Here is a 20,409-nt window from a genome sequence, read left to right as displayed (position 1 = left end):
AACACTGAAAACATTCAATGACAAATTTAGCTTGAGAGTAAATAAGTGGAATGATAGACAGAAGGGTCTAAAACACTACTGAGAGATACTGATGGGAAAATATACTTTAAAAAATACATTCTCTAAATTTATTATAGCATCCAATAGTCCCCAATATCATACAGCGTCCTCGCAGCTCTCTGGTAATGTAAATCTCAACTGTATTTTGAAAAGCACACTCTGTGTGTATGTAAAGTGGGCCTGGCAGGGAAAACACCTCTCTCCATTGAGAAAACTAACAGGATTAGCACTGTGATGTAGCACTCTCATGCAACTCTCTCTGACTGGCTGAGACTACATGAACACTACGCCAAACAATTTTCAAACATTGTTTTTGTATGAAAATCAATTGCATCGGCTAGAATCTCTTCTTCTTCGCTCTATTTTAATTTGGCAAATGACAAAACTGCATCACAGCTAACACCTTGTAAGGCGTGAGACAGCCTAGCAGAGCAAATCACAATTTTATGGTCACAACGTGGTCTGACAAAATGAACAAATACAGATCACGTGTAATCGGCTATATCAACATTTAAAACGCATGATCACAGTGAAAGTTGAGATGTCATCTTCACTTTGGTGCCACACAACTGACTGAGCAGCTACGGACACAGGCGGTTACTCTGTCAGCCTGTTAAACCTATCCTCCTGCTCTCTGTGATCACTGTCAGTGTTTCATGCTGCTTAATTCACCATTAAGTTGTTCTTCCTGTTTCTGTTGTCAGACAATGAAACACATATAAAATAGTGATATAATTGTGCCTCATGAATACTATCTGTTAACCATCATTCAAGCTGCTGTACAGCTGTGATAAAATTCTATGATAGTGATGTCATCTAATAAAATCAACATAAAAACAGATTAATGACAACAGCTTTGCTGAGTGTTCAACTATAGTAACATTTAAAATGATCAATTGCAGAAAAAAGTTAGATAGAGGCAACAAATCATCCTTCTTTACTTCACTGCCACACAGTCGACTGGGCAGCTTATGTCATCATTTTGCAAAAACTCAGTTCCCCCCCATGTACACTGAAATACCAAGCTAGTGTTCTGAGATTTACACACACTGAAGGCCATTCTGAAATATCTTTGTTACTGAACGGAGGACTGAAACAGAGAAAAAAATGTGTTTACAAATATGGCAGCTGTGTAGAGGACAGTCTTTCTCACACCATGACAACAAAAAAGTGAGCTACAATTAGTTGAGGTGCTAGTTTAAGTAGTAATGATAAGTTGCTAATATTTTCTCTAAGTACTGGACCGTTTGGTGTGGTAAATATGCCGTATTTATTGTTCATACCTAAGGGATTATTTGTTCAATGCTGTCTTTGGACTAATTTGTGATTATTCTATCAGTATTTACCGTTTTCTCCCATTTATCTTGCATCAATGTAAGCCAATAGTTGGCAGCATAAGCCAGCTAATGCTACATTTCACCACTCTACCCATTCTACAGTATTGTGATGCAGAAACACCAGAACCTTACTGTTCTAATATTCCTTCATCACATAATATTGATTAATCATTTTTGTGTCTTTCCAGATACCAAATCCCATGTTCCCATGTTCGTAGCCCATGTTCTGCTGAACCTGCATTAAAGCCCTGGACAGTGTTTTTGGAAAAGACTCATTTCTTCATCATGGTCACCTGCATCTAGACAACAGGGATATTTAGCTGCATCACACTAGTGATAGCGTCTACATGTATACACAGTATCCCTTGAACGCTCTATATAAAATTAGGTAGTGCATCTATAAGTTACTAAGCTGGCACACAATATGATCTGTACATTTTGGTTTTTAGAACAAAACTGCACTGATATAAATCTACTTAACATATTACAAAAGCACAATCATCTAAAAAGCTAGTTAGGTGAAAAACAGAAATAGGCCTTTGTCATGGAAGACATTTTGTAATGTCACAGTAGGGAAAGCACAGGTATAATTAAATTAAATTACTAATGGCCGAACTCCATCTGGCTTCTTGGGTTTTGGGGTCCTCATATTGTGCATGTTGACTCAATTCAGTGTCTACTGGGACATTTAAATAGAACAGAGCCAATATTAGTAACACCTGTGCTTTCCTTCTATGACAAGTGAAATATCTGCTGTGAAAAAGAAAGCAAGTAGCGCAGCTGTCCATGAAGATAGTTCACCAAGGACAAACAGGTATTTTTACATTGATGATTCTTTTACAACCAAGCAATTTGCAGTGGTGCTGCAGCTTTCAGTGCTTCTTCATTGAATCGAGGAGACGCAGGATGTGCAGGAAGAGATTGACGATGTCCAAGTAGAGGTTTATGGAAGCCAAGATGTGCTCCTCAGGGGAGAGCTGCTTCATCAGCAGGCTGGTGTCATAGATGATGAAGCCACAGAAAACTAGAGCTCCGGCTCCAGCCAAGACCAGTTCTGTGCTGTCACTGTTGAAAAAGAACTGCAGAGAGAACAGAGTAAGCAGGAAGCAGGGACCAGGCTGAAGGCTTTACAGGTTTACTAGTGTATGTGTGATATGGACGATGTGTGGTGGGACCAAAGGGGAAGGGACTTTGCCTGGAGCATGGATGGCATGGCCCTGTAGCTCCTATGAAGGGAAGTCTTAATGCTACAGCAAACAAGGACATTTTAGACTGCAGTGTGTTTCCATTAAGACTCCCCATCCAGCTCCATAAAGAAATGCTTTTCCCAGTTTAATGTGTAAGAACTTGACTGACCTGCACAAAGCCCTGACCTCAACCCCATCCAACACCTTTAGGATGAACTGGAACACTGACTGTGAGCCAGACATCATCAGGCTGGACCTCATTAATGCTCTGGTGGCTGCAGCCAGGTTCCAACATCTGCAGCAGATGAATGCTCGTGGTTTTGGAATGAATGTTCAACTATCACATATGGGATTAATGTTTGGTGTCCACATACTTTTGACCATGTAGTGTATCTCATTCCAATATAACCCATCCAATATAACTCATCCCATGAGCACAGCTGTGTCAGAAACATGAGGTGAGCTTTAAACTCACTTTGCTCACAGTCCTGCGTTTGTTGTTGCAATATCTTCTGTTTTAGGCACAAACAGCCAATTGATGAGTTTGCTGACTGACAATATGAACAATTTCTATAACACATACTGATTGTGTGCGGTGTGACTGCATGTGTCTAAGGCCTTCTCCTGTCTGTCTTTTAGTTTATGAAGAGGCGTCATACATTTTAGGATTAGGACAAATGTGAAACATGTTTCAACTTGAGCAAATATGAAGGCTGTCTGCACACTTTTTGAGATCAAACTGAATGCTTTTTAAAACCTCAACAAAGAAAATGTGATTCCCTTCCCACAGCACAACGAATGCACATTATGGCTGGACAATATGTTTTAAATAATTCATGATATTAATCTGAATATTATCAAAATATAATAATCTAACTGTTTCATGCAATGAATTGTGTTCCAATGTTTACATTACATGAAACAAACCCCCTCAAACCTCTCAACAAAACCAACTCTTTTTTGAAGTTCAGAATTATTAGTTTGTTTGAAATCCTTAATTTTGATGACAGAAATTTGTTGTATTGCATAAAGCAATAAGTGATACAACATTCACCAGCCATAGTGCACATAAATACATATGGTATTGTCAAAACCACTCCGGTCTAAGACTGAACACAGGCAATCAAAGTTAAGAGTCCAAATAAGCCTGAGGGCCAACAAAATCATTCCAAGACTGAGCTTTAACCAAAGCATTACTTTTTATTCCTGTTATAATGAGTTAAATATGAAATAACCTTGAAAAAAAACAGTGGACACTAGTACTCAGGATTAGGAAATCATCATTAGTGTCTTTTCTGAAGTACTATAGTGGGCTGTACAATGTTATTTGATAATGTAGCTTTGCTTGCAAACCAAGTCTGGTAATCTTCCTCCAAATCCAGGTCACCATGTGATAGATGCTGCTATCAGCTGACTACACCACTGGACATAACAGCAACTTCTCACATAAATAACTCATTTCACTTTCATTTATGTCACCTTTCCTAGAGTGTATAACTACCTAAAATGCTTATGATTCACATTAATTTATCTATCACACTAAATCACTTACCACATCACCACTTCTGATGACTAACTTAAAGCCTAACCTAAACACTCAATACAAATAAAAGCGTAGTTTAGGCTGAGATTTCACAAAAATTAATTCCAAAAAGCCCAACTGCATTTCACACATAAGGAGAACTTTCACAGACTATCTGCTTTTGAACTGCCAACTTTAATCTCAGTGAAAAAATTAGGTTGCATCATGACAAAATATTAAGTTTATGACCATGACAGATGAGCTGATTTTGTGACACACACCACTCTCATACACACATCTAACTACACAGGCAATGCTGAAAAGGAGTTCTCCTCATTTCTTTTTTGCTCAGTAACACGTGTTTAGTTATTAACTTGAACCCTACCAGTTCTGGACCCATTTGCACTAATCTTTCATCCATTTTAAAACATCACAAACTTGGAGGAAACTCCTGCAGAAGTGGTCAACAATTTAAAATCAATCTAACATGGTTGTTTATTCAGTATTTATGTGTTTTTGTGGCCTTTGACGACAGCATTTCCCATAAGCCCTAGATGCAGGTTAAATATTGCAGCTTGGCAGTATGTGCCAAGATCAGGGGTGAGTTGATTGTTCACATTTAGTTCAGACATGTCTGTAATAACAGCACAGGATAGAGAGAACTGACTGAAAATCAATATCACAGTGAACTGTCACATTTACCTTGGTAACAATTTATCATACAATATCTTATTAAAACCCCTCTGCAAAAGTTTCTCTGTCTTCACAGTGGAGCTCTTACTAATTATTTGTACTGAAAAACAAACAGAAAACCTTGCATTATGACTTTGTTTTTATTTTATACTTAGTTTATATTTGTTTACCATATTAAGTGGTTAAGAACGATTTTAGGTAGCCTATTTGTTTGCTAAAATAGGAAATTCAAAGTAAAGTATGGCTCTGTTAAACTCTTGCAAAAGTCAAAATAAGTAATATAAACAGATTTGAGTAACACTTTTCTTCTGTTATGTCATTATCTTATAGTTGAATCTTTTGGAGTGACATTCTTTTACCAAACTGCTTTACAGTTTCCCCTGCTTTAAGTCCCTGGCTAAGTTATAGCCCAGAGTATGTTAACTCCATCAACATACTCTGCTGCTAGTAAACAAAACTATCTAACTTCACATGGTTGTTGAAGACTGGTAGCATATATTTTCTGACAAACTGTAGCTCATACTGAACATTTACTGCTAACCTGTCTCTGCTTTGACGTCCAGCATACGTTCCTGCCTTTCTTGAGCACAGCCTCACCACGTCTCTTTCTCTACTGCACACTCACCTCACACACTCCACACTGAACGCTCCCAAAGAAGATGTGCTACTGCACTATATTTCCCACTTCATTTGCGTTTGGCCTTGTTTTGTCCTGTATCATGTTGAATGAAGTGAAAGTGCCCATATGACTGACAAAACATTGTTTTTTACTGTACCAGCGTGTTCACATTTTCACGTTTTGTCTTCACTGGACAGGTTTGGTTAATTACATTGCTTTGAACTGCATGTGGATAGCCTGTATGATGGAATTAATTTATCGAACATATGACTTGGGTCAGAGAGTCATAATATTATAGGATCAGTTGAGGCCCAGGTTACCAACGGCCACCACTGGTGCTGGTGGAAACTATGCTACTGTTGGGCGGAAGGCATGTCCAGAGACAGCGGGAGAGGAGGAGTAGGAGTGTGGAGGTGAGAGTCGGAACTCTGAAAGTCAGCACTATGACTGGTTAAGGGAGAGAGCTGGCTGATATGATGGAGAGAGGGAAGGTAAGTATACTGTCTGTGCAAGAAACCAGGTGGAAGGGGAGTAAGGCCAGGAGCATTGGAGGTGGGTTCAAACTGTTCTACCATAGTGTGGATGGGGGGAGAAATTGGGAAAGGGTAATCCTGAAGGAAGAGTATGTCAAGAGTGTGTTGGAGGTAAAGAGAATGTTGGACAGAATGATGAGTATGAAGCATAGACTGTAAAAAATAATGGACGAGAAGGAAAAAAACATATTTGGACGAGAGGGTGGAGCTGACCCTAATGCCAGCTGCTAGCTTGTTTAGCATAGTGCATTTACAGTCTATGGTTAAATGTGATAATGCTAAAGCTAATTTGTGCAATTGAAAAACAGGCATAAAACCATTAAAACAAACCATACTTACCAGAAAAAACTGAACATCTGACTCCTTAGAGGGTCTTTTAGTACAACCAAATGCTGAACAGCACTTTTTTATGCAACCAAAATGTTACAAATAACTTTCATGAACTGAAAACACACTGAAATAGGGACAGCTATGGCTACGCCTATACTCTGTGATTCTGGGGTTACACCATGGTTAAGTTACTAAACCAGCATTATCGACGTGGTAGTGACTTGCCTGTGACAGCACCCACCCGTCACTCAAAGCAGCAACGCCCTTAATTTTGCATAGATTTAAGCCTTATTTAAATTTAAATGGGTGAGTTATACAAAAATTCACCCCCCATACAGTTGTCATGAATGGGGAAATTAGTTATAGAGACCAAAACCGTTTTTTGTTCCAGGCTGTAAACATGTTTATTTCTGCTGTAAAATTGTCCTTCTCACCTTGTGGACCAAGTTTGTCAGCATTCCCATATTCGCTACCGAGCGATCAAATAATTTGAGGGACAGACTTTTAAGACAGATCTTTATGTTAGGCCTAAACATTTTCTAAATGTTTTTTAAAGTTCTCTTCCCCTGGGAATTTTTCATTGTTGCAACTGTGTGAACTATAATGCCATGATAAGAGGGGACCATTTTTTACATACCCACACAGATAGAAAAATGAAAGTCAGGGGCAGAATCACATTAAGGACCACACATGTAGTCTACCTATTGAAATGTCCTTGTGGCCATGGGGTTTGTAGCCTACACTTCATGGGTACCGCGAGTGTTAGGCCACTGTTGAGGGGAGGTGTTGAGGAAACTTTTATAAAGAGAGGCATATTGGATACATATTGACCAGAGTCTTTCCAGAACTGTAAAATTTTGTCTCATAATATCATAGTATCTCATAGTATCATAGACCACTATGCAGTGTTCTGGTATCTGATAAGCCTTCACACTCATGGATCTGTTACTCACACCAAACCTACCGGTTCATATTTCACCTGTAGCAACATGTCCACACCTACACAGCCCCTGGAGAGCTGTTTTTGGTCTGAACACAATAATTTTCTCTATTTTTATCTCCCTCTTTCTTTCAGTCCCTCTGACAGTGTGTTTCTCTCTTTCAATTGAAACAGGCACATCAGTGTCAGGCAGTTCCACTCACCTTCATGAAGCCTGCAATGATGAGGATCCACAGCCAGGAGAACAGTCTGTAAGGACACATCAGGTACTGTAAGTCTGATAGTGGCTCCCTCTAGAGGAGTGATACAGCAGCTTGCAGGTTATCAGCAGTGAGTGGCAGCCATGACGCACTCACCCTGCTCCCATTTTGCTGAAGTCTCTCTTTGACTGGAAGGTATAGGCTGTCAGTCCAGCAAACACAGCACAGGTCAGGAACAAGGCTTGCAGCACAGTGGAGTACTCATAGAAGGTCACTGTTGAGAGAAAAACTCTGCAGTTAGAACAGTCTACCAACAGGCTCAAACACTGGGAACTGACAGACTACTTTCAAATTACTTACAAGCTGTGGCCACAGACACTGCCTCCAGCAGAGTCTGCAAACAACACACAGTTAGTAGCACTTACACACTATCCAGCTAAGAGCTATAATCAAATAACCAGCTACTGTAAAGCTTACAGTCACTGAGCAGTTGATCTAGAATCACAAAATTAAACTGGTGAATATGGAAACAAATGCATGACAGTTTATTGTAGTGTAGCTCCGTCTTAACAGATTCACCAACCAGCTTATGTAAATTTTATGTTCTTTGACATACTCTTAGTTGAGCTCTATGCATGTTGGGCTAGTGAGATTAACTATTTAACAGACTGGAAACAAGGAAGACTTACAAATACAAGCAGCAGGTAGAGGTTGACTGGATGTTGGTGTCTGTACATGGCCAGGGCCAACAGCAGAACCAGAGAGCCCAGGGCAGAGACCAAAACCACAGCAGGACTGAGGAGGAAACCAGACCACAGTCAGACATCATGACCAACATAAGCTTCATGTATCCAATACTCAGATTAATCATAAAAGATGTACACAACCAACATCAGTTTTTAAGTTAGAATAGATGCTTAAACACACAGGATGTGTATCATGTACTTGAAAACATTCAACAGGGGACTATACAAATCTACTAGGGATGGACTGATTACATTTTCCTTGGCTGATTCCAATTGCCAATTGTTTTAAAAGCCTGACCTGCCAATCCCAGGCGATATTGATTTTCTTTTCTTTTTGATGTCTGATATAATTAACAGCCTACAAAAAACAAATCAATTAATTAATTAAAAAAATGTATCTGTTCTAGCCACATGCTAAACAAGCGCTTCTCCAGAAACTAGACGATTTTACTTTTCAAATGAAGCCCAATACATGCATTTTGGCCACACAGTTATCTGTTATAAGATTTTCCATTTGGGTATGCCATTTTGGCAAAATTCCAAAAAAGGAGTGGATGTTAAGAGGTTAAAAAACAACTCAAAGTATAAAATACTAAACAGATTAACAACTTCTCCAAATGAAAACAAAATAAAGTGAACCAGTTTACTTAACCTTATGACATTTCTTCTACTTTTTCAAACCAAAAATAAAGTGCAGCAGGTTGTAGAACCTTATGGGTTTTTTTCTATTTTTTCAAATAAAAATAAAGTATAGCAGGTTAAACAACCTTATGACATTTTTTCTACTATTTCAAATGAAAATGTACAGAAGGTTACAAAACGTAGGCCATTTTTTTCTACTATATAGAATTCCCACACAGCAGACAATCTATTTCTGACCAGATTTTATGAATGTGCAAGAGATCAGAGTGAATAAGGAAACTGACGTGATAAATACAAAACAAAACACAGTGTGAAACATTGGGGAGAGTAAAAACTTTCTGTTCTACATGGTCATTGAAGAACGCTTAATTTTATGTTAAAACTATCTCTGATGAAAACAGGGATTTCTCAGTTTGGCAAAGCTCTCAGGGAAATTCCCATTTCCATGTTCTCATCTGGCATTAACATGCGTCTTAGGTGACCCAATCAAAAGTGGACAGTTCTAAGTACATCAGTTCACACCTGGCATTAGAATGCGTCTTTACATGTGTCTTGAGTGACCACTTGTGATCGGATCTCACTTCTCCGCTCTATAAGCAAATAAACATGTACATATGAGACCAAGACCAAATGCATTGTTGTTTTTAAATCGGCAGGAGGCATCAATGCACTTCCCATGCCTATTCCGCTGGAAATTAAAAGAAGTTGTAAAGACCTTGACGCATGGGCAAAATCAAAACTCTTCAGCCCAAATGGAAATCAGACAGCACGTTTCATGTGTACTCCATCCACGAGAATCCATTTTGCCTGTTGTTGTGGCTTCTTCTTCTTGTTTCGCACTTTAATATGATGCAGTTGGTGCACAAATGAGTACATACTTCAGTTTACACAGAGGACGTCAGTTGAGCAGGCGGTCCTTCAGTGTGGCCAAGGACACATTCATGTGCACACTGCTAAAAGAATGTGGCTAAAAGAATGTGACCCAGACTACAGCTGTGTTCAAAATCACATACAGTGGAAACCGCTTATAGTGATCATGTCTGTCCGGATCAGATTGATGACTGCGAGCAGATGATTATTATAACCGTTTTTTTTTTTCTTTTTGTTAATTTCTCATGCAGATTATCATCTAATTGACCTTTGTATATTTCTTACATGAATATAAAGTAATGAAACAGCCAGCTTCACTATTTACTGACTGTTTCACTATGCAGTGCAGCTGTTTCAAACGCTTGTTGTTTCACTGCTGCATCTTGCTGGCTCGTTTTTGGCAGTTTGATATAAGTTTCAAGGAAACTACGTTTTTCATTGAGAGAAAATGACTTTTTCCTTTTCTTTTTCTTGTCATGATTTCAATGTGCACCAGTCTCCCAGCTCACAGTAGACAGGTTGTGCATTGTGCATTTAGGTTGCAGAGGTGGGGGCCGCAGGGCCACCACATCGAGAGAGTTGAAACAGAATCAACTTTTGGAGAAACACAACCTATAATGCTGTACAACCCCGCCATGAGGGAAGACAAAAACATTACAAGGAAGAGGGGAGGATATTTCTCTTTGTTTGATAATGTTAAAAGTAAAGTTAGGCTTTGCTGGAAGCTTCACAACTAATTTTTAAAAAGACGAGCAGAGAGAGAGAGAAGCTGTGGTCAACCAAACTAGCGGGTGGATGAAGAGAGCGAGCAGTGTTCGCAAGAACCATATAAGCAGTTGATCACTGTAACGTGATCACTATCAGTGGTTTCCACTGTACTGACGTACTATTCATACAAAGTATGATGTCAAATTTAGTATGTAGTGCGTTCCAACTGCATAGTATGTGGATTCTGTGTATGCGAGAAATGCCCAGATGTATTCTAGATTAACAAGAATTTCTGCATATGCGGCATGAGTTAACTGGACATACTCAACTGCCCCACAATGCATTGCGTTTATTCAGACTGCGCAAGGGAGGAGATGAGCAAGGCCACAAGTTGTTGTAATTTTCACTGTGGGCCTGTTAATATGTCACTTTATTAAGTTTTAATATTTTTTCAGGTGAGAAAGTAACCATTTAGATTCCCAATTTGTGGTAAGTTTATCCAAATAATGCCTGTTTGTAAACCTGCTGCAACGTTTTTGGAGATGTGAGGAGCTGCCTATAGGAGCCACTGGCCGGGACCATGCAGTCATCTCAGCTGCCAGCAGCCCGACTCCTGAGATGATCAAACAGTCAATGTCCATTGTCATCCCGGGGAGAAAATGATCCGCTCAACTGATCTGCAGCTCTTTGGAGATTTACCACTGGCTCTAATGTCTCCACAGTATTTTGATTTATGATATAATTCCTTTTGGAAGATACATGTTGGTCTCACAGAAATCTAATAATTGTAGCTGCCACATTAGTTTGTCTGAATGTGAAGCTTCATGTTTTTACTGGGCAGAACAACAGCACTGTCTGTAGGGCTCTACAGATATCACGGCATTTCAATAAAAATAAATGTAATAAAATGAATAGATCAGTCTATATTAAATTTTGTTTTATTTTATTAAGCGTCCTCTCGTCCTCATCAGTTTGTATTCCTGAGTTGAACTTGCCAAGACCTCATCACACCCACCTGACCATAGCCACAGAAGTAGGGGTGCCCCCACCTCAAGGTGCAGCACCCCCACCCAACACCCATTTGTGTTGTTGCAATAATTTATTTTTTTCTGTTGTGTCCGAACCGGTCTGGCAAAAATAGACCCTGTGCTTAAAGATAGTGGAGCCCGAAAGAGCCAGAAAGTGATGCAGTCGCTTTCTGTTAACATTACACTCCACCTCTACCAGTCCCTGTAGGCTATATTGCTTTTTAAAGTATGTCGAGCAGCACAAGCTGTCCAAGTGATTTCTTTATTGTGTGTTGTATTGATGTATGAATGTTGTCTTTAACAATTTACTTTAAAGATTAGAGAGGCTGCTTTCCTAATTGTAAATGTTTCCATGCACGCAGTGATGTCACCGCAGCAAATATTGTGGGGCATTTAAGCAGCAAAACTAACAATTGTAGTTATGAACTTGACAGGACAGAGTTCCTCTGTCCTGTCAAGGAGCAAATTTCCAAACAGATGTTATCTGGATGAAGTGACCACATATTGGGAATCTACATGGTTACATTCTCGCCTGAAAAAATTAAACCTAAATTAAGTGACATACAGGGAATGGGAATGTGATGTGATCAACAGCAAGTCGGCCATTTTTTGAAGGATGCTGTCACCAGTACACCGTCACCACCCATCCAGCTAAGTAGTCTCCACCCATTCCGCTCAGTGTAACTCTGTTAAACTTCAATTTCAACATGGTCGTATTTGTTGTATGCGTACAAGTGTGCGGTTGAGAGAGAGAGAGATAGAGAGAGAGAGAGAGAGAGAGAGAGAGAGAGAGCATGTGTGTGACGGTAAGGCTGGTGACTAGAGCAAAGAGTATGAAGTTAATACTATAGGTGTGAATATAACAGTGCAATGTGTGTACAGTTTAGGCTATTTGTCAGTGAATAAATGCTACAACTCCTCAAGACCCAAGCCAAGTTCCCATGTCTTGCTTGCTGCCAGCTGATTAAAGTGAAGGGAATTAGCCCCAATGTTAGTGACAATGGCTAATGCAATACTACATAAGTGAACTATTGTTGCAGCAATACATTTAACAGAAGACAACTGAAATGGATATAGCACCCCTCGTACCTCAGAAATGCTAAAAGTAATTAGGAGGCGCTATAGAGCCAAAAAACCATGCCCTAGCCCAATTGTGATACTAACTGAAATATTTGCTAGTCTGAACATAGGTGCAAAGTTTTGTGAGTTTTCGTGCATCCTAAAGGCCTCAAATGTGTTCGTAAAATGAAAATTGAGGCACAAAATCCAAAATGGCTGACTTTCTGTTGGATGAAAAAATCTGAAAAAAATACATTTTCTGTCAAGAATGATGAGAGCAATGAACCCACCAAATTTCATGAACATGAAAGAAACTTTGTTCCAAAATGGTCCTGTGTTTGGGGATGCCTGTTGGCCACGCCCGAGCCCAATCACTACAGAACTTCGCAATTTTCAGCAGTTGTGCCAGTTTTTCGAGCATCCTAAGTCCCTCAAAAATGCAATGGTGTATAATAATAATAATAATAATAATAGTAATAATAATAATAATAACAATAATAATAAAAATAATAATTAAGGCTGCAAACAGTGATGAACGGGCCCTCACACCACGTGCACGTCGGAGGAAGTGGCAGCCATGGTATCAATACTGGGGCTCTGATTTTAAAAATTTTCTAGGGGGCACCCTCGAGCCACTTTGCCACAACCAAACCTGATGCCCATATCAGATATCAAGTTCCACCACCTTTGATGCATGTGTAAATTTTCATGAGTTTTCGAGCACCCCTAGCACCTAAAAAATGCCAAAAGTAATTACGGGGTGCTATAGAGCCAACAAAAAGACTTACAACTTGCATTCAATTACTCTTTGCTTTTTACTTGTAAAACTTTTATTGCACTTACAGTAACGTAATGAGTGTAGTTAGTTGTCAACCTGAGTACTTCACCTGGTTCACTGTCTCTGCTCCACTCTGTGGAGCACATACACACAGAGTGCTCAGCCCCATAGGAGAGGAGAGAGACTCAGCGTGACCATAAATGACAGCAAAACTCAATAGGACTATGTTTATTTATGATATTTACCTAATTTATGTGCACTCATTTCATTTCAGCGCAGTGAGGCTCTACTGCATTTTGCTGTCAGTTATGGTCATGCTGAGTTTCTCTCCTCTCCTCTGTTTCACCATGGGCAGGGCTGCCCCTCCATACACACACGGAACCCAGCACAGCAGAGGAGAGACAGTGAAGTAATTGAGTTGACAACAAAACTCATTACGTTACTGTTACTCAGTTGTTGGGTAACTTGACCTACTTTTTAGCCACTTTGAGACAATCACTGTCTCTCCATCTTTAAGGCACATGGCACTGTAGGCTAGTTGTGAAGTAACACACAGTAGCTCGCTTCAGTCAGGAGGGGAGTGCTTGTTTTACAGATTTTTGGCACCATCTGTTGTTGTGAATTTATATTCACGTGTTAAAGTCTAGACCCAAAATATAAGACGACCCCACTTTTTCAGACGAATTTCCAATAAAAAAACTGTCTTATATTCAGACCAATACAGTACATAATTTCCATGTTGTGGCTCTATAAAAAGCAATAAAGCAGTATATGGTCATTTTCATATTTACATTGGCTATTTGTAGGACCAGTCATCAGCAGAATCTGTTCCTATTGGCTCGGTCTTTATGCGAAAGAAGAGGGGCAGGCACCACCTTTCAACACGGACTCTCATTGGCTATTGTAGGCTGTGGACAGGACATAGAAGCTCCTATTGGGTGTCAAGCGGGGTGTCAATCAAAAGGCCAGAGTGCAGCCACCATTTTGATACCAAGACATGGCTAATCTATACATGCTGACACAAGTTATGACGGCGAGTACGTTGAAAGATTAGGACATCTGCTGTCTAATTTGAAATGATGCAACAGCTGTTCGTGGATATTTGTTGATGTAATAATGAGCTTTGGACTAAATATTTTACTGGATTGGATCAACTGGACCTTTGCCAATGTGGAGTAATATGAGGTTTCATAGGTGTGCACAGTAGTGTGAATTTTGTAATTGTTTGTTGGTGGTCTGAAGAGTATCTTGATGGTTTGCATCAATTGAATCACAAAAATCTTAGCTTTTAAAAGATGTGTCGCATGAATACTGACTTAAAGACAGGAGTTGTGTACATAGCATAGTTGGGTACTTAACAGTGTGATGGCCCGTCGCAATGTTAAGGGGTTAAGGGGATTATTTACATGATATTATCATATGTGTATCATTAACATGAGATCAATATTTAATTTTTTAAAAATCATGGTGATCATCAGTATCAGCGACACTCCTAGTTTGAGTATTGTTCTACAGTGTTTCTGTTGTAACATTTTGCCATGGTGGGCCAAAATGTTTGCCACCATGGGAAAAAAAAAAAATCACAAAAAGAAAACAAAACATTCCACAATCAATCATTTGAAAGGTGGTCACAAAACTCTGTCCATGCTGTCTTAAGTCCATCTTTTTTTCCTCTCAACCTTCTGATCAAATCACACATATTTAATGTTATTGGAAGTTTCTGGCTCTCTCCAGCAAACGGAAAGCAGCAAACCAGGTAGTTACAAAGGTAACGGCTGAAAAAATTTCTCATATACAGTCACATACTGGTGATTAACAGTGGATAGATGGTGAATAAACAGTGTTATGAGTCAGTGTTTAATTCGGTATGCATCTGATCCGCCAACCAGCACATATTTTAGTGAGAAATCCTAATTTTTGAAATGGTCGCCTCTCATTCCCACAGCCTTCTCCCACTGAAACAGCACAGCTAACCAGCAGAGGCTGGTCATGAGTTGAGGCAAAAAAAATCCCAAATGTAAGTTTGTATGCAAATACAATTTATCTTTATGGATTACAATGATGCCAAATTGACAAGAAGGCTATTGACATATGATGCCTTTTATCTTGTGTATTCTAGAGTTGTGTGATTTTGCGGACACATCAGGAATTGTTAATGTCATATTTCTTAAAGGGAGTTTTGCAAAACATTAATATTTTCCCCAGAGAACACAAGGATCTTCAGTTTAATTCAAACTACTAATATCTATGGTTTTAAATACTTTGTCGCCACTACAGAAACATTAGGTTACTGCTAAAGTATGATAAGGTTGTCTGATGTTGACTGCTGTTAGTATGTGTGATTAATGGTTTACAGTCTAATACTGTGCGTTTGCATCGATTACTGACGGTGCCTGATCAGGCTAATTATCAGCTGAGTGTAGTGTCAGTTTCTAACGACAACATGCAGTAAATGACTGCCCTTTGTGTGCATGTTTTTTTTAAATTACTTTCCTAATTAAACATGATGTGCTTGATGGTGTTATTAATGACTCCTGATGAAACCTGAAAGCTCTGCATTCTCATTGCCCTTTAGCTTCCCTTTTTATAAGTCACATTAATATTTATTCACCCAGAAAAATCTAATATTTCTCTGTGTAATATGACTTCTTCTTTCTGTCAGCTGCTGTGTCTGCTGTGTATTTACTGGTTTTTCAAACATGATTTTGGGCCAGTTGGAGGAGTTAAACCTGTGACTTTCTGCCTTTGTGTAATTATCCAGTCTGCTGCTGTTTTTACTGTATTCCATGCAGTTTGCAGGGTTTCCAAACAAAATCAAAATGCCGTGTCTAGGATAGTTTATGGTTGAAGGTGGTTTCTGTGGGCAACTGTATAAACTGTGTAGCTGTTTTAAAGTTGTAAAAATACAAAGGATGACACCTTTTGAAATGTGATTGTCTTAGCTGATGATATAATCAAAAAAATGTTGACCCCAAAAATATATTTGTAAAAAAAAAAAAAAAAAAGTTGTTGAATGAAAATAAGTTAACAACAGGAACGATCAGCATGTGCTTGTTGTTTCTCTTCACAGTTATTGTTGTTCAGTTATAACTGAAATAATTTTAATTAACTTTTTCTTTCGGCTGTTTTTTCAGAACAAACCACTGCACACACAAGGGCAGCTGTGGCCATAAGTGGCGTCTGTTTCTGCTCCATTGTTTAACAGTTTTTCTTCTTGTAAATTTTCACCAAGAGTAGAATGGGAAATAATTTCAAAAGAATGTAGTTGTAGTCCTTGCAAATAGTGACCCTGCAAGATCCCCAGTCTTTGCAAAATCTTATAGTCTGTGACTAAACTCAATGACTTATGACACATTGTCTTTAGATGTGAGAGGGTGTCAGACTGTCAACCAGAAGTTAAATGAAAAATATTTGCATATTCATAGATTCTGGAATTTTAATGAGGGAGAAGAGTAGGAGCCATTTTAGGGATATTAATGTGGTAATTATATTTTTTTTCTGGAAAAACACACATTGTTGGTCAGAGCAGAGTATTTTTGTATGTCTTAATACATGAGTGGGGGGGATCTTTAAGTGGATCATAAGGCTGTCATATCTCAACTAGTCATTCACATTTTGGTTAGATGACAGTAAGATGGTGCTCACCTGGCATGGACAAACTCCTTGATGGTTTGAGAGAACATAAAGAGGGCAGAGGTTGCTGTTGTCAGAATGATCTGCAAGCTCAGGAGGGTGTATACCTTCCTCAGGAAGTCTGATCAACAAAAACAACAGTGGAGACACAGTGTTACAGTAGCTGAACCCTCAGCTGAATGTACAAGTTACACTTGTTTCCATAAGCAGAGCGACTGCGATGGAAGAGCGGACGACCGCCCTAGGGCCCATGCTCAGTAGGGGCCCTGCTGGGGACACAGCTTGTGACCCAATTCTCGAGTGCAGCAGGAATAGTAGAGTTTAACTCTCTTAACTTTTTCAATTCATTCTCTATAGTTGTTCTTATCACTATGGGTGTAATCCCACCTCTGACCACGATGTGGGTTACAATGGCAGAGTGACGCTGTCTGTATTTCCGCTCATTGACTCCGTGGGAAGTAGAGACTGCAGAAGCAGCAATTCAAAGTTTATGACTAACTTGGCTGAAAATTTTAGCCAAAATATGAGCTATTCCTGTTTTTGTGTTTGTGGTGAATGAAACTCACAAAACAAAGTTTCAGCCATCTGAGGCTCATTAAGAGCTATTTGCGTTTGTGCATGGATGAGGCCAGAGTATCCAACCTCACTATAATGGACCACACTAAACTAAAGGCTGAGCAGGGACAACAATTGGTGAGTGAAACATATAATTTCCATAACTCATGGAAATTACATTATGTACTGGATCTTGTACTGGGACTGCCAGCCGAAGCCTTGAATAAGGTGGATTTTCCCCAATTTTGCATTTATAATTGGTTAAGTCATCTGTTGACTGTGTGTGATTTGAGAATGAGCCTGTGCAGTTCTGTCTACCTGTTGCTTGTGAGAATTCATTCGTGGATATAGAAAACAAGAGTAAGTTGTGTATTTGATACATGCAGTATACTTTGTGACATGAACAAAAACTCTTAAAGAATAAAGAAATGCGTGTAAGTCATGTATCTACAGTATGATATGTGCATTGTTTCTTTTTCATGAGAACATAAAGAGTTTTTCTAATTGAATATAATGTTGTGTAACCTTATTTCTTTACAATGACCTGTCTGATCACACTGCTATTATAAGTAGGGCTGTAGTCTCCTGATCGACTGGTTGATTAGTTGGTTGATATGCTCTCATCCAACCAAATTCTCATTGGTCAAATAATTGCTGTGTTACTTTCATAAGGAGAAAAGTGCTACATCAGTAGCCTTCCAGGATTAATCCATTATTTCCTGCGGCGGGAGGGACAGACTAACAATTCCCGCTGAAAACGGGTTTGTATCCAAAACACCCCTGTTGTTTTCACAATTTTGAACTCGCCCAAGCTAATGAGGATGGCTAGGTCTACCTGTACTCAACGTTTACTGAGCGTTTACAGAACATACTGAGCGTTTACTGAATCAGTGTTTCTCCTGTAATTATAAAAACAAGAACCCATGCCAGTCCAAAAAAATATTTTTTAATGCCAAAAATATCACCAAATATCCATTCATTCAGAAATCAATAGTGTTTGGGAGCCTCTGTGCAGCGCTGTTCCGATATGTGAGTCAACCTCTGTGTCACTGCCTGGGAAACTATTGGTAGCATAGCTCCATTAAGGAGAAGGGCATTGTGTAATATGTGCACGTAGCGGGTGGGAAAGAGTGAGCGGCAAAAAAGTGACAGTGAATGCGAGTGGAGCGGAGGAAAAGATTAGCAGTAAGATGTCAGTCTGGCAATAAATGTACAGAACAGGCTACAGTGTGTCACTAATGCTGCAGCTTCTCAATACCAAGAAAAATCACATCTGTAATTTCCCCAAGTGCTGAAAGGTAAAGGGGGTTAAATTTCAGTCGACCAAAATGTTCTATGGTTGACTACAGCCCTAATTGTGAGTGCTTAACTTAATTTAGCTAACCTTGATAAATGTGTGGGGTCACAAAATGATAAAATGTATAAAACAGGTAAAAAGGCAATTGATTTTTCTCTGATTGCACTGCTCTTTTCTTGGGAAATATTTCTCATCTTTTCAGGGCTCAACAAAGATACAAACATCCATAATTAGTCTTTATTAACTTAAATTTTAGTTATGAAGAAATCAGTCAGAATGTTAATCTGTTGTTTAACTCCATGCTTACTACATCTTGACACACCTGTCTGTGTCACTGCCTGTGGTGCTGTAGACCACTGTGTCTATTTATGTTTGAATAGGCCTTACAGTGTTGTAGACTACTGTGTCTATTTCATGTTTATGTTATTTCTCAGTACGAGAGACAAGGTACTGAGACAGTGCACCTGGCCTGTTGCTGTCTATCAGTGCTGAACCATTCGTTAATCTATTCACAAGGAGCACCACATGCTGTCCTCAGTGCTGAAACATTTGAATGCGGCTGACAACCTGTCTTCTTTTTTTGTTTTTCAGAACAAGCTTATCCGACAAGGTGGCTTCACTGTGTTTTCTTCGACATAGGCTTGCTTGACTCAATTAGTCATAATTTGTGTTTATGGACAGGATATATCAGCTATTTTACAGTTGTGAATTTTAAAATGACTTAATCAGAAGGGCCCCTCAAGAATGCTCTGCCCCCTCTGTGCTGAGAGTCCAGCTCCGCCCCTGCTTATTTCTAAACCAGATGCAACCTGTTCATGTGTGAGAAAATACCATCGGCTTGCATTAACGTTAGTTCAATCTGGACCATTAGTCAACGTTATACGTTACTGTGTGTGAATACTAACATCTGGATGTGTTTACAGTCATGGCCATGCTGAGTTTGAACCAATATAACCTAAACTTAACTTAACGCTACCAGTGAGGGCTACAGGATGTGGTGCTTCTAACCCATTAGCATTGTGTAGTTACGGTTTAACTGTAACTTAGCTATAGAGCCAGAGCTAATATTCAGCTAACATTATGCTCGCCTTTTGGGAAACCGTAGCGATAGCTATAATAAAGACAGAACAATGGCGGTCATTTACATTTCTAGAGTAGAATAATTAACGTAACGTTTAAGCTAACTAGCTGACGTGGCTAGGAGCTGTCAACATTACGTTACGACCCAGACGTCAAATTAATAACTTTACTTACCCATACGTATCTGGACACTGGCTGTAGCAACATTTGTGCCATAGTTAAAATCGTCTTCAATTGAAGACCTGGGGTATTTTTCACTACTCATCGTCTTACTACAACGTTTTCTCAGCTAGATGAAGAAATGTAGTCACTGGAGATTGATAAGAATACGGGAGGGTCAGGGAAAGGCTGTGTTGTAGTTGTATGGAGTCACAGGAGTGCCATAAAAAAACAATACATCTGTGAAATAATAAGAAAATAAATATGGAAATATAAAGAGGAATAAATAAAAGAATAAATAAGTAAATAGAAAATGTGGGAATGTAAAGAGAAATATATAAAATAATGAACAAATGTGGAAATATGAAGACAACAAAATATAAAATAATAATTATAAGCATTTTCATATATATTTTCACATTTATTTGTTCAT

At 39.0% G+C, this 20,409-nt stretch overlaps 1 protein-coding gene across 1 annotated transcript; it reads right to left on the bottom strand.

The window, feature by feature from the left end:
* Positions 1-1,380: 1,380 nt before the first annotated feature.
* tmbim4 (transmembrane BAX inhibitor motif containing 4) lies at positions 1,381-20,180 on the bottom strand. Its single transcript, XM_042403644.1, has 7 exons — positions 19,992-20,180; positions 16,898-17,006; positions 8,111-8,216; positions 7,782-7,815; positions 7,578-7,695; positions 7,425-7,470; positions 1,381-2,476 (listed from the first exon to the last, which is right to left on the bottom strand). Exons 1-7 carry the CDS (start codon positions 20,080-20,082, stop codon positions 2,270-2,272), a joined length of 711 nt encoding a protein of 236 aa, XP_042259578.1. The 5' UTR covers positions 20,083-20,180; the 3' UTR covers positions 1,381-2,269.
* Between the last annotated feature and the right edge of the window lie 229 nt (positions 20,181-20,409).

This window comes from Thunnus maccoyii, chromosome 23, assembly GCF_910596095.1.
Source record: "Thunnus maccoyii chromosome 23, fThuMac1.1, whole genome shotgun sequence".
Lineage (NCBI taxonomy): Eukaryota > Metazoa > Chordata > Actinopteri > Scombriformes > Scombridae > Thunnus > Thunnus maccoyii.
This window is presented reverse-complemented; position numbering and strand designations above follow the sequence as displayed.

Excerpts from the sequence above, each read along its gene's own strand:
- tmbim4 (XM_042403644.1), bottom strand. The coding sequence starts at position 20,082 with ATGAGTAGTGAAAAATACCCCAGGTCTTCAATTGAAGACGATTTTAAC. Across the intron at positions 8,217-16,897 it reads AAGGAGTTTGTCCATGCCAG|TCCTGCTGTGGTTTTGGTCT; the intron begins GTGAGCACCATC and ends TTTCCTCCTCAG. Across the intron at positions 7,696-7,781 it reads AGTGTCTGTGGCCACAGCTT|TGACCTTCTATGAGTACTCC; the intron begins GTAAGTAATTTG and ends TTCTCTCAACAG.